This window comes from Patella vulgata, chromosome 4 (genome assembly GCF_932274485.2).
Source record: "Patella vulgata chromosome 4, xgPatVulg1.2, whole genome shotgun sequence".
NCBI classification, from domain to species: Eukaryota; Metazoa; Mollusca; class Gastropoda; family Patellidae; genus Patella; species Patella vulgata.
In genome coordinates this window covers 45,593,534-45,609,611 of record NC_065882.2, presented here as the reverse complement: position 1 = coordinate 45,609,611, position 16,078 = coordinate 45,593,534, and the positions used below count along the sequence as shown (strand labels likewise).

The window sequence follows — 16,078 nt, the reverse complement described above, 5'->3', positions numbered from 1 at the left end:
ATTGAAATAAAATTGAACCATGTGTTAGTCCCGAAATGACCTAGTTTGTGTCAAGTGGATGTTAAACCCCATTTCTCTCTCTCTCTCATTATTGAACTTAGGCCAGGGATCTTAATCGGCTCATTGTCGGCATCCAATACCCGTTGCCTTTCCGTCATTTTCGGAATGGCGATAGGCAGTGCATTATCAAATAGTTCACTGCATATCGGGATCCATCTGTGTCGTATTATTTGAATCATTTTGTGAAATAAATTCGCTGCCTGCTTCAATAGGTTTGGTTATCCACATATTCTGATCTAGGGGAACCAGTTATTACCAAAATGAGAAAATGAGTCGAAAATGGAATCAGCTGCCTCCAATATGTATATTTTGACCCCAAATGTGGTCGTTTTGTAAAATTCGAATTTTCCCTCCAAAACTGGCTGCCATCTGGAGTTATTTCCCAATACTGACTCCGCGGTATAATTATTCACCAAAATGTGTATGGAAATGGATTCAGCTTCCCCGAAAGGATACATTTTGATACCAACAGGGCCGTATGTAGAATTTTAAAAGTGGGGGTGCAGCGCCAAAATAATGCCAAAGTTACCCATTGGAATGTGGGCGCCCTTAAAAAAAGACCGACTGATCAGTGCCTTAAGAGAATCACTCTGTGATCATAATCAAGTGTATTATTTTATGATTGAAAGGTTATCAATTTTTTTTTTTTTTTTGGGGGGGGGGCACCGTTTCTCTGGGCGCCATATTTTTCTGGGGGTGCAATGTACACCCTGCACACCCGCTAGGTAAGGCCCCGATACCAAGCTCCATCATATTATGATAATTGGACACAAATTGACATTTTCCAGTCAAAACCGACAGCCATTTTGAATTTTGGCCAATTTGACCCATTGATGTTGCCTATATAATAGCATTGTCTTACACCTAAGCCTTCTCAAACAACGGCTTTGATAGAATATGAGCAGAAAAAAACAGGATTTTGTTTGACCTCATATTTAGACCCTTTGCGGTAGCTCAATTTCAGATAACCCTAAGGAAATGCAATACGTTTTCTTAGGGTTATTCTGCAATTTGACCCTACTACCTTACTCTTAATCAGATTTTAGTGTATTATAAATGTTTCATTACCGAAAAAAGGAAAAATATGCGACAACTCTTGTTGACTGCCCGGACGATTTGGCTGCTGTGGACATATGTTTCATTGCCTGGCAACCCATCTTTCCTGTTCCCCATCCATCTCTTGCAAAATGTGTGCATATTATCTTGCATGGCAATCACTTGTAGGAATCTTAAATATTATTCTGAATAATATATGCTACAGAACAAGAAATGTTTGTTGTTTAAGTCTATTGAAGGGAATTGAATCTTAACCCTATTGCATGAATCTGACCACAACCCAAAAATTGTGAAAAGGCATCCCTGCATGGTTCTTCCCGATTTTCTAATGAACAATTCCCGTAATCTCAAGTCTGAAGCATCCCTACAAATTTGATGTGTTGAACATCATGCACCGAACCCTTGTTATGTAAATCTGAAACAAAGGAAAGTAACTACAGCTGCTTCATGGATTGATATATATATATAATATATATAATGCTTTATTTTATTGAATGTTCTACAGAACCATATCTGTATGAAGATCATTAAACAATCAATACACCAATAGGGTGAATGACATCTTATTGGTGCTAATTGTAAGTAGTAATAAATACAGCTTTAGTAACAGAATACATCCTGCTGTATTTAAACTGGTATCCCTTTACCTATTAATCCTAATCCCCCAACACCTTATTAAAGCTATCAGTATTTTCATAAGATAACATATAATACAAGAAGCCTTTCCAGATGATTCATTTCATTGTACACTATGTGTTAAACAATTAATCATTAATTTCAAATTTAATAACATCTGAAAAGGCAGAAGAAAAAAAAAAATTAATGTCTTGTCTATAATACAATAAACATTATAATTTAACAGAGAACATAATCAAACAACAAATTGCATTATCTCTAAACACCACACTGTCTACAAAAAGCTTTACCGTTTCACATATAAAACAAAATAAGCACAACAGTTACATAATTTGCAAAATGTACATGCATCAGTTTAGAAATTAAGACGACTATGGAGAACAAAGAATAGGATAACCACATGGATATCAGCTGCTCAGGTTAATATCCCTGATCAGGAATAAAGAATAATATTGAAATTATTTACTTAATGAATAGACAAACTGAAACAATCGATAAACTATATTGGTTTCACGCACAATTGATAAAATGGTTTTGTGCTGAATAACTTAAGCCAAGTAACATGCATAAATTTAACTTTACCAATATACAATAATTTATTATACATTTTAATTAGCACTAATCATTTCATTCCCATTTAATTAAGTTGTCTATACCATATCTTAATGTTTTAACCCCCCAAAAAATAGAGGACACTTGCATATTTATCTTTTTATAAAGCATCTAGCAATAAAACTGTTCATCATTCTGCAGAAAATGCTGATTATCAACCTTGATTACAGTACTGATGTAACAAAACTATACACACATCACTGCCCTTTAATTAGGAACAGAGTTATTGTGTTTATAGTCTTGACTAATCAAATTGATTATAATCAAATTGATTACATAAAATGTTTGAACATTCTACCTCAATTAAAAGAGTTACTGTGCTGCAAAAGGTGTAATGGGCAGCAGAGTTATTGTGTCTAAAAGTATTGATCATAAAATCTGTTTAGCCTAGCTGAAAATGTTTGAACATTCTGTCTCAAAGAGTGTGATGGACAAACCTTTTTTCATAGTCAAGAACAAAAGTAATACCGACATAATATGGAGGTCTTGCTAATTTTTTATTTGAACAGTTACTGTGTGGAAGACAACAATAAAGTAAACTAAGACGATGCATATTAAAGCGATCAATAACTGGATTCTTTGCAAAACAAATTCACTAATATTTCTCTTTATAATATATATTATTAATAACAATTGCTACATTGAAATTGCAGAGATTGTAGTTTGAGTAAATTGAGGTATATAGAGTTCTAGCATAAATAAAATATATAATTACAAGTACCTTTATAAAATACCAATGTTGGGAGTAAGATTTGTCTTGAAGTGAAGAATAAAATTTCTGCTGGTTATTAACCATCTTATATAATTATGTTGTATCAAATTGAAACTTTACAAGGAGACACTAAATTTGGAAGATGGATGATATTGTGAAATCCGACAAAAACATTTATGTACAATAAGGATGATATTGATAAAAAATATAGATTGAGAAATTATGATCCTTGGACAAGAAAATAAAACTTTGTATAACACCATTGGAAAATATCTCTCTACATCATTTATTTTATGTAAGGAAGATTTACCTTGCATATTTAAGTAGTTTGGGAAAACGAGTGCTTTATTATTTGTTTTCAACTGATTCAATTTCATTTCACGGAATCATTCGTTATTCTTGAATATCATGTCTTTACTAACAATAGCTGCATTCATTGCCTTAAAAATATATTCCTTTGGGACTAATTACCAGTATGTGACTACTTTATATTTAGATTACAAAGAAAATGAGACAGTTCAGGAATAATGGCTGCATAAAATCTACATTTTTATTTATCTAGTTCAGAAAAACAGTTGAAATTTAAGTAAGGAAACATATGTAAGGAACATATTTTTCGATTGTTTGTATAGCTTAACGTCCGCTTGCACAAAAGGATAAGATCACAGACAATGTAACATATCTCTAATAACTTTACCTTCATACAGTATACCAATAAACCAACCCATGGTTCAAACAAGCAATCAACAAAAGGACAGTAATTCTGTCATTGATACAAGTATGATACATAACACACTAAAATTTCTATTTTACATAAAAATATTGTACATAATTTCATGTTATCTACATTGTATAAAACATATATATATTCAATTCCCTTCCTAAATGTATACAAGTATTTTGTCTTTAACAACTCTTTACAAACACCACATCAAAAATAAAATATTTATTATGACGTTAATATGATAAATCCCATTCTTTCACCTAACAAGGATGGGATGCATGATTTGACGTATCTTTATACAAATGTGCAAACTTAGATACAATGTAGGATATTACATCATTACCAACAGTGATAATTGTTTTAAATCTAATTGATTTCAAATCTGTCAATGTAAAATTGCAGTTCTTCATATGTTATCACACTACAAAATAGCCATTTCAAAGATGTTCTAATGCTGTATAATCGATTCAGTTTTGAGCAACCAAATTCTTTCAATCATGGAATGTGTCTACAGATAGAATATAATTTAACAGTTTATAATATCTTTTATTTGGTTATAATATCTGAGACACGTTAAAATGAACTAAGGAATATGATGTGAGTGACTGATACAAAATAACAAAGAAAGGCTGTAAAATGGTTTAAATTTGAGACAGTTGTTTAAATGAAAATAGATTCACATTTTGTCTTTTGGTCTACCATTATTTAATCTAAAGACAATTGTTACTCCACTAATACATATTGTCAAGATTTTTCCCCACCATAATTTTTTGGATTCAGAACTATTCCATGCCATGAGTGACCTTGACATTTCCTTTGCGTCCTGTGCAGCATGTCTAATTCAATTTTGTAACAATAATGAACATCAGACCATCAGATATAGAATGATCACGAGACAAGCTGAAGACTACTGACAACTGGTATATATGTAGAGTAGATTAACTTTAACAATAGTAAGGTACTTATACTGATTTCATAATTATCATAAATCTATAAGATACATATAGGGTATATTTGCAAATACATACGTCTATTAACAGATGACTTGCAAGGACGGAGAGATAAATTATTACAGCGGCACATGTGTTTTTACAAATAATTTTAATTTCTCATCTGCAATTTTTTTAAACATAGAAACTCATTATCCTAAAATGCTAAAACAAAAGCAAAAGCCTTAGAATCATTTTAAACCTAGGAAATAAATAGATCTGTTGTCTTAATTGAAATCATTATCAGGTAGAAAAATAGGTTCTCAAGGAAAACTTAATAAATGGACATGGCTTGGTATTTGTTTTCTAAAAAACATTTTAAGAAAAACAATCCAATAATGTTAAGTTATAGTAAACGAAGTATGTTATATCAAGAAAATATCTTATAATACGAGGTACTTCACACTTTCGTTCAACGAAACCAACTGGATGAGCTTAACATGAATGATTGATGAAAGAAAATGATGCAATATAAATCAGACACAACCAGTATGCAAATTCAAAAAAAATAATATTCAAATAAATCATTATATGATTTTTATTACTTTGCCTAGTCAATCAACAGTGTTTTTAACATTATACAATAGGAAAAACTTCAATCATTTTGTATCAGGTGACTAGCTGTCGGTTGAAACCCACAAGAAATATCTAGGTAGAATGATTGGCAACTGACTTGACATAATTTCAAATTTCTACCATTGAATCAAATCTTGTATTTCCTTAAAAGGAAATTTCTAGACAACTGTTTTTGAATATCCAAAACTGGACAATGTGTCCTTGGCTGTAATTCAAGGGATTAACTTTTTAAAGCCATTGGATTTTAATTTTAATATACATCCACCTAATTTTCTCGTCTTGCTTTTTTCTTCTTGGTTTTTGGAGCATCTTGCCAAGAGGCTGAAATAAAAAAGTATAATTTTTTGCAACAGTTTTAATAATGGCAATTCCCTCCATGACGGGCCAATTCTCCAATTTGGAGATAATACAATATGGATTTTGTATGGGGTATGACTTGAAGAGAAATCCAAGCAAATCTTAAAATCCTTGTATACCATTGACACACTTCTGAAATCGAATTATTATTGAAGAAAAAATAAAGAATTTCCATCAATATCCCAGTCCTGTATTACATTTACAATGAGTAGATATTAGAAAGTCAATAACGTGAAGATTATAGTTGGTTATTGTATATGTGTATTGATTAATTATCGAGTGAATAAACAAAACTAACCAGGTGTGTTGGCTAATTCATCAAATACTACTGGTTCATTCGATCCACTAACTTTTTTATTTTCAACTGGAGTAGCACTAACTTTTTTATTTTCAACTGGAGTAGTTTCAGCTTTAGGTAATACTTCAGTTGCTTCTATAATATAGAACAAACAATCATATAAGAGATTGAACAGAACATAATTATTGATTGAAATGTATTAACATTATTATTGATCAAAATGTATTAACATTATTTATTGATTAAAATGTATTATCATTATTATGTATTAAAATACTGTGACACTCCATACAATAAAGATACTATAATACAGATTACATATCACCTCATATATATATTTGCTTTTACCTTTAGGAGGACTGGGTGTTTTATCTTCTTTTTCCTTTTTACCTATTGGTTTTATCTCAGTAAATTTCTCTTCAAAAGCAGGCAGTGTATCTTCTGCAATTGGCTGAATAAAATAATGACAATGATTACAGAGTGATATAAGCCAATAACACATAAATATACCACTATTAGAATATCAACTTTAAAGGCTCAATACCACTCTTGTTGTAACTGAATAATATGTCCCAATCTTTATTCTGGTCAACAAATTGTACTATTTTACAATATTCCAATTAATTGGTGATACAAATTTCATCTTAACACACCTAATTTAAAAAATTGGAAAAATTCAACTAAATGATTTGAAAAGCATAACGTAAACCTTTTCTAATGTGACCTGGATTTAAAAATATTTTCGAACCCTCTGGACAAGTAAAATAGGATGTAATGGATAATTTACACAACAGGTAGGACACTTAACCATCTAGTACTTAGAATAGGGCTATTATTTATTTTCTGGAGCTGTCAAGCCAGCAAGAGTGTTATTGTCCCTTTAAACAAGTAAACAATGAGGGTGATGACACAAATCGCACTGTTATCTTTTTGTAAAACATCAAGCAATGAAACTGCGTATATATGCTTATTCATTTCATTGTAAAGAGAAATGGGGTTTAACGTCCATTCAAGGCTAATCATGTCATTTTGGGAATAAAATATGGTACACATACTGTTTTACTTTAAAAACTACTCTGCGAAAGCATGTGAAAAAAAAAAGACACCCAGAGAAATCCTAAGTAATTAGCATTAAAAAAACCCCAAAAAACGGGATATAACTTGTGACTTGTAAAGATAATACTAAAAGGCCTCATGATATACAGCACATTTTCTTTAGACCACTCAGTCACTAAACCCCTCTAGAATAAACAAGCCAACAGTGAGGCTGATGTCCCCCGCCGAAATAGGAAAATAATTAGAGGACACATATAAAAATCAAATTGCGTATCGCTCTGCTTACCCTGAGCAGAAAATGCTCATTATCAAACTTAGTCAAGGTATTACTGTAATGAAACTATACACCAAGTTTCATCAATCTCACTTAATTAGAACTAAAGTTATCGTGTCCCAAAGCATCAACCAATCAAATTGCTTATCTCTGCTTACCCTAAGCGGAAAATGCTCATCTTCGAACTCCATCAAGGCATTGACCTAATCAACACATACACCAAGTTTGAACATTCTAGCCCAATTAGGAAGAGAGTTATCGTGTCCCAAAGCATCAACCAATCAAATTGCTTATCTCTGCTTACCCTAAGCGGAAAATGCTCATCTTCGAACTCCATCAAGGCATTGACCTAATAAACACATACACCAAGTTTGAACATTCTAGCTCAATTAAAAGTTATCGTGTCCCAAAGCATCAACCAATCAAATTGCTTATCTCTGCTTACCCTAAGCGGAAAATGCTCATCTTCGAACTCCATCAAGGCATTGACCTAATCAACACATACACCAAGTTTGAACATTCTAGCCCAATTAGGAAGAGAGTTATCGTGTCCCAAAGCATCAACCAATCAAATTGCTTATCTCTGCTTACCCTAAGCGGAAAATGCTCATCTTCGAACTCCATCAAGGCATTGACCTAATAAACACATACACCAAGTTTGAACATTCTAGCTCAATTAGGAAGAGAGTTATTGTGTCCCAAAAAGTGTGACGGACAGACAGACGGACAGACGGACGGACGGACGGACGGACGGACGGACGGACGGACGGACGGACAGACAGACAGACAGACAGACAGACAGACAGACAGACAGACAGACAGACAGACAGACAGACAGACAGACAGACAGACAGACAGACAGACAGACAGACGGACGAACCCATTTTAATAGTCCCCTGCTTTCTTCGAAAGGCGGGGGACAATAAAAGAACATTGTCAGAAAGCTCAGAAAATGAAACTAAGTTAACATTATTGTAGGATATTCATGACTCGAAATGTTCGCCTGTCTACTTGTCCCTGACAACAGCTGGGCTAAATTTTATTTGATGTTCAGTAAATTGACACAAGAGGTTAGACCACAATACTCACGTCCACGTCACGTACATTTAATTATTCGTTTTTAAAAGCAAGAATTAAGCACGGAAATACGGCGAAAAGCCACCATTTGCACAGTTTACATTTCGCTCTGTCGCAGGCTACAGTTACTCTCACAGTTTGGAAGTTAAAAATTTTATAACAATGAATTTCACACCATCTACGCTTGTTTTCATCTGCTTGACACTAGATTATAGCATATTATGAAGTATTATATCTACATAAATTAAAATGCACCCTCAAGTCATCTGAAATAATTCTACCGTAAAGACACCACAGTAAATATAGTGGTGGCTGGAATGGAAATGCACATGGCTCATTGCCTGGTGTATTTAATCATTTAAAAAGTTTAAAACAATTTCCACAAATAAAGGCTATGAATAATTTATAAGACAATTTGACCAAATCAAATAATTAGGTCGGCAAAATATTTCATATATAAATATAATTTGCAGCGTAAATATTAGACAGGATATGTGAAAAAGGAATTCCAGGGGGGCGTTACCTGTCCTCTGCACGTGGTACATGTAAATACGGTATCATGCACAAGTGTGATTTGTGTTTTGATATTCAATTTATTACGGATATTTTAAAATCTGAATTCTACACCTCAACGGCGAAGTATTCGATTTAGTACATAAGTTGTGGTACCATGATACTTGGCAGAATTCACGTGGATACGGATGATAGAATTGTACGCATCTTTGACTCGTTGAGCCAAAGCAGATTCGCCGACTTTCAAAATTTTTTAGGCATTCTGATGGCGAAGAAATGAACAGGTTTCATATTACGATATATTTATATGGAGCAATGTACATCAAGAAATAAACAATTTAAGAGGGTGTGTGTACCTACATGTATGGATATGTGTGAAGTGATTGGTCTTTGATAATTGAAAGTGACAGGTTATTTACTGAAGCGACAGGTATGAAGAAAAGCTGTCAGCTTTTTTTAAACATTCCGAGGCCTGATATTACAAACAGCACTATTCCACGGTACTCTTACCTCGTGTGTATTTTTCTTAGACCTAGGCTTTTTAGGACTAGTAGTCTGGGCTTCTGGTTTACTATCATACATTATAGGCTGGAATTCTTCAGCTTCAGCACTTAGTTTTTTACCTTTACTTTTCTTCTTATTAGGGCTAGCTGGTGTATTTTCCTGTAAAATATCAAAATTGGATTATACTTTCCTCTAGAATAACAGACCCAATTAAAAAGATCTTAGCATATTATCTAACACTTTCTCAAGCCCCATGTACAACAAAACAAACCAAAACCTGGCTATAATATACAGATAAACACCAAAGACTACGAAATCCAATGACTTTATAAGTTTATCTTTTAAATATAAGATGTGTTCACCTATGTTGATAAATTACAAATAACTCATACATTTTAACTTACTTTAGCAGCATCTTTTGTTTCAGTTTTCTCACTGTTACTTTCTGATTTAGCTTTAGATCTCTTAGCAGGAGCTGCTTGTTTCTGCTCTACAGGTTTTGTCTCTTCTACAACAGTTATTGGTTTTGGTTCTTGTTTAACTGGTTCTGGTTCATGTTTAACAGGTTCTGGTTCAACTGGTTCTGCTGGTGGTGGTGTGCTTTCAACAACTGGTTCTGGTTCACTGGTTACTTCACCCTCTGATTTCTGTTAATAATCACAATACAATCATTTATAGTAATTACAAATGTATGCCGAAATCTTCATACTCTATTTCTTAGTGCAGGCAATTAAGGCTTTCAAAAGCAATAAATGGTTGTCTAGTAAGAATGCATCTGAATGTTATTTTTTCTTAATATTTCCTGCTAACATTTTCATTATACACAAGTGAATCTATTCAAATTGTGAATAATATAAATTTTGAATGTGTAAAATCATTTTTAAACAAAAACAAAACAAAAGGTTGATCCAGAGACTACTATTTTAATAATATAAAGAACATGTCCGCGAGAGCACCATGCAGAGGGTGATAACCCTTTGGTTGGGGATTTGGACCAAATTTTTTCTGTAAGATGGGTTAGTACCCAGATACATCCCCACAAAATATTAGATTGATTCAGTTGATACCAACCTGGCAGATTGGAAAAATATTTTTTTTAATAGAAAAATACTCAAAAAAGGGCTAATTTGGAACTAAATTTGTATGATCTGTTATTCGGACAATAACTGATTTGGACAGACGGAATTTTGGGCATTAGTAGGACCACCCAGGTTCCTCTCACACACAGAGTTTTAAGTTTCTACTGCCAATGATATTTTGGTACAGAGCTGAGGCCAGATACTCAACTCGCTCTGAAAACTGAATTTAATGAAAACCAAAGTGTGAGAGGCTATAGTTCGTTCTTGGCAAGGACTAGGACCAAAGTTGAATGTTACCCACAACTAGCAACCTTCCTACTAACAAAATAAAAAACAAAAATAAGCGCCACAGACATAATACAGAAATATATTAAAAACACCAAAATTTGGGATAAAATGTTCCGTTTATCAATACCCCAGATGAAGAGTATGTATGGACATCTATAAAAATTTAATATATTCCATTTAATCATTAGAAAGGATGATTTAGACTTGAGGGGGAGAAAAGAAATTGGGTTTAACGTCCACTGGACACAAACTAGGTCATTTTGGGAGGAACATGTCGATGCATATGTTTGATCATCTTTACAAAGTTTATATATTCCATTCAGTCATCATTAAGGATGATTTTGACTTGAGAGAGAAATGGGGTTTAAGGTCCACTGCTACTAACTACAGAATACAAATGAGAATAATTGTTGGCTGATTCTGCAAAATTATACACCAGTAACGCCCCAGGCTTCCCTACGATGATTGTGAATGTTTGATTTTGTCACAAAATAACATATTTAACCAAAATCACATATTTGGCACAAGGAACGTTAAAATAACAAAATATGGTACTACTGTTGATAATCGATGGCCATTTGAACTCTTTAAGATAGTCGCCAGTCATCGCATGGAAAACACTGATTTTTACACATTTTCAGAATATTGTAGCACACTAGTGGGTTTAGTGCCGGTCAATTTGTTTCTTCTGACCTATACATGGACGAATGCCCTTCATAACCACACCCGATAATTCTAGGTCAGGCCCCCCCAAGAAGCAGCTACATACGTTTTAAGATGACATAGTTTTCAACATACATAAATTACAACTTTAAGATAACTCACAGAAAATTCCACGCGATCCATTCATTCCCAAACGACTGCAGGATTTTAAGTCTACCATTTGGCCTATCATACCTGACCAATATCAAAATTTTAGGGTCACAATATTTCAAGTAGGAGCGTTTTGAAATTTGGGCAAAAAATTGGTCGCAATATGGCAAATCTTGACCAAAAACAATACACAGTTATACCGGAAGTTGTCATTTAAAATTTGTTTCACTGCATCGAGGGACTTTTGTCACTTAGGGGTCCCCATAGAATAGACCAAGTATGACTGAAAATTGCTACCCCCCAGGGTTATCAGGTTTTTTTTTCAATTTTTGCATGGTCCTCATTCTTAAACTATTTGGTTTTCGTAGCGTTTACCTTGGATTGTCTCTTTTTTTTAGAAGGCCTCTGATCCTGTGGTGCTTCTTGTGGTGTTTCTTCTGCTGTAACTGGTTTCTCAAATCCAATATCTTCTAAAGTAAGCTTACTTTCAACATAGTCACTTTTCTCCTCTCTCTTGCTTCTTACTTTCTCTTTCTTCTTAGAAACAGCTACACTCCATCCCTCTGTATGGTACATAACAAACATGATTAATGTTCTATATTCATGTAACATGCAATATGAAAGAGAGAGAGAGAAATGGGGTTTAACGTCCACTCGACACAAACTAGGTCATTTCGGGACTAACATATGGTTCAATTTTATTTCCATAATTCAATTGCGCGTAGGGGTCTTTAGCAGTGGGAGGAAACCGGAGGACCCAGAGAAAACCCACGAGGTTGGACAGGCGACCCTACTCCTTGTCACGTACAACCGGGGATTCGAAACCACGCCAGTTGACTCAATGACAGACTTAATGATACAGCGCGCACTTGCTAACCACTAAGCCATCCAACCCCCCTGCAATATGAAAGACAAACAAGTATTAAACCAAATATATGGTCTGAAAAGAGTTCTTCAGATAATAATCTAATTGATTGAAATAAAACAATTAGCTTACATACCATCTTGGCCTCATCCTTAGATAGAAATCAAATATTCACACATCAACAGGTGATTACAAATACAAAGTTAGCACTGTCAAATTACAAGGAAGTAGACTTTACTAATCTTTGGACCAATAAGCTAATTGGTAAGACTACTTTTTATTCTATTTGGTCAGATACTCTCAGTAATTCTGGAAAATTAGTCCATAACATTCTACATTAGTTTTGAAGATTACAATCTCAGTTGATTTCACTTATTGCTATTCGATTGTCTTTCAATAGAATACATACCATCATTATCATTTACTTCTGTTTGCTGTGGTCTAGACCTTTCTGTCACAGTTCTTGCTGGAGCCCTGTCAGCTTTCTTAGTCTATTAAAAAATACAAACATAAGTTGCCAGGCAACAAAACATACGGCCACAGCAGCTTTAGAAGTCGTCCCAGCAGTCAACAAGAGCTGTCGCATATTTTTTCTATTGTCGGTAATGAAACATTTATAATACACTAAAATCTGATTAAGAGTAACAACTCATTAAGTAATTATCAGAGAATCATTAGAATTTGTTTGGATTTTAGTTCTGCCCCATGCTAACGTTTAGTATATGAAACATTTAATATCATGGATTTAGCTGTTCAAGTTATCAAAATTCATTGAAAATCAATATACTTATTCATCTCAAGACCTTAAACTCTGTGTATCAATGTAAAGTCAATTAGATGATAACTTTGGTCTCTAGAGCATCCACAAGATTTTTCAAAGTGATCATGGGCCATAACTCTGGTAGTAATTATCGGCAGTCATTGAAAATCACTGGGCTTCTTCGTCTCATGACCTCAAACACTGTGTATAAATTTAAAGCCAATCGGATATTGACTTTAGCCTCTACAGCGTCCAAAAGATTTTTCAAAGCGATAAAAGGCCATAACTCTGGCAGTAATTATCGGAAATCATTGAAATTTAATAGACTTCTTCGTCTCATGACCTTTTAACCACTGTGTATAACTTTCAAGTCAATCGGATATTAAATTTAGTCTCTAGTCCACAAAATTTTTCAAAGTGATCAAGGGTCATAACTCTAGCAGTAATTATCGTAAATCGCTTAAAATCAATAGGCTTCTTTGTCTTATACGTGCAAGCGAATTATTGATATAAAATTGGCTGGGCTAATGAGGACAGATTGTCCACGAAACAAATTGTTGAAAATTGATAGTCAACAGTGTTAAGATACATGTATTCTGTATTACCAACCGAAACAACACAACAAATCAATCCAACTCAACAGCTCTTTTCAGATTAAATCTGTCCTTTCAGATTTTTGTGACCCATCTTTCAGAATTTGATTCGACATTTTAAATCCATTTTTACTTAATAGTAAGTACACTGGGACTGCACCACACATAATTTACACAAAACAAATCTAAGGACAAGACACAATACCCAGAAATCACAAACAAATGTACATATCAAATTAAGTGAATGGATCCGGGGCTGTACAGTCCCGGGTCTGTAGTGATACAGACTTTACTCAAAATTGAAAACAAACAATCTGGAATATAACCCTGAGAAAACCATTGTGAGTTACCCAAACTTTTCTGAACTACTAATACTACCTACTAATTCTTCCTGACCTATGAAGATACATATGCAGCCGGCAAATGTTTTCAAGGAAACCGACTAGATCGAATCTTATGGAAAGATGATGGTGCAGCAGAAACATGGCTGAGACAATTAGAAGAGTCAAACATCAACGGAAAATGGCTAAAGCCCTGACTGCTATATAACTGTACAGCGCAGTGGATGCTTACGGTGCCAATAATACAATGGCAAACTGTCGGTGATATCACTTCCCTTGAAGCAGGCATTCAATAAAGCTATGTCACACACACACACACATTAATGGCACACAGATTCAGAATATGCATGTAACACTTTATAGGACCACCTTTAAATAATTTATGGACTAACACTATCAAATAAAAAGTATATATTTTCCTTAATGCAAATAATAATAATAATAATAAATCACCTTTTTTTCACTTGCTGGTGATTTAGGTTTAGCTGCTTGTTTTGCTGACTTTGGGGAAACACTTTTCACAGCTGCAGTCTCTTCTTTCACAGTCACTGCATGTCCATTAGTCTGACCTTTAGTCTGAAATTATTTATTGTATAATAATACAATTAATGCGATTTGTAGAGATAGTCAGCCATTAAATTAAATATTTACTGCAATCACATGATTTTAATCTGGGACGTAGTAACAACGGCCAAAAAGCAAAACAGTCAAAATTCACTTTGGTCAAATCAAAACTGCGAATACTACCATATCTTGGTCAAAACCGAGAAGGTTTAGTCTAATGTTAAAAGTTGAAGTACCGTACAGGTAAATGCTTAATATTAAAAGCTTATCTTTTTCATTTCACCCAAGCTATTTGGAGACATTTATGTAAATAATATCATTAGATTGGCAATTATTATTCAACAAGGATTCAATAGGACGGTTCAAAGCTGAACCGGGGATCACGTGGGTAAGACGCTGGCTCGCTAGCCTGGAGGTCAGGTGTTCGATCCTGGCATTGGCCGAGAAAGTTCATCCAGATTTTCCGACGTGGTTTCCCCTTGTCAGTGATGCAGGACGGAGGGCCTGACAAGGACAGCTGTATAGTCGTTCGGATGGGACGAAAAACCAAGGTCCCGTGTATATATTGGCGTGCACGTAAAAGATCCCTTGGCAGTTGGAATTCGATATAAGAGTAGGCCGTAGCGCTGCTGCCTGGGCAAAATTTCCCTCATAGCACACTGTATGGCGTATGCCCGTCTTCATTAGCCCTGTTTAGGAGCAGAACAGTAGGAGCAGGACGTTAAACCCCATTTCATTTCAGAGCTGAACTATCCCACAGTGTAAGTTAAAAAACAAAGATACAGGGATTTTCTTTTACAAACAGCAGTATAATCTGCAATAATGGCTAATACTGCATGTCTTAAATGGTGTCTATAAAATTCATACAAACCTTGGACTTTTTAGTCTTTTTTTGATTTTTTTTATCTTCTGAAAAATCAAAACTGGGAGGTTGAACTGGGGATCTGAAGCCAAACGCAAAAACCAGAAGAGCACATAACAAAACGCCAATTACGGGCAATGCTACATGTGTTGACACCACCTCCGTCAATTCCATGATGATTAAAAGTTACCTTATCAACTTAATAAAGAGAGTTTCAAGAAAATATGGGAAAACAGTCACATGAATTCTCTAAAGAGGTGCTCGTACGTATGCAGGTTCAGTGCTTCATGCTGACGTCGCCTGCTGCTTACGTCACGATTTTTTGTGTTCTATCGAAATCTATATTTTTTTTATAAAATACACAAACTATATTTTTTTCGTGATATATCAAATTATGTTGCTAACATTCTAAATGAAATTAAATAAATAAAGAAAATAATAAATTTCAAAACCAACGCCCCTATAATAG

General features: G+C 34.1%; 1 protein-coding gene across 1 annotated transcript; it reads right to left on the bottom strand.

The window, feature by feature from the left end:
- Positions 1–1,560: 1,560 nt before the first annotated feature.
- LOC126817533 (uncharacterized) lies at positions 1,561–15,915 on the bottom strand. Its single transcript, XM_050544584.1, has 9 exons — positions 15,619–15,915; positions 14,637–14,759; positions 12,899–12,980; positions 12,000–12,187; positions 9,849–10,091; positions 9,451–9,603; positions 6,369–6,471; positions 6,021–6,155; positions 1,561–5,686 (listed from the first exon to the last, which is right to left on the bottom strand). Exons 1-9 carry the CDS (start codon positions 15,781–15,783, stop codon positions 5,631–5,633), a joined length of 1,248 nt encoding a protein of 415 aa, XP_050400541.1. The 5' UTR covers positions 15,784–15,915; the 3' UTR covers positions 1,561–5,630.
- Between the last annotated feature and the right edge of the window lie 163 nt (positions 15,916–16,078).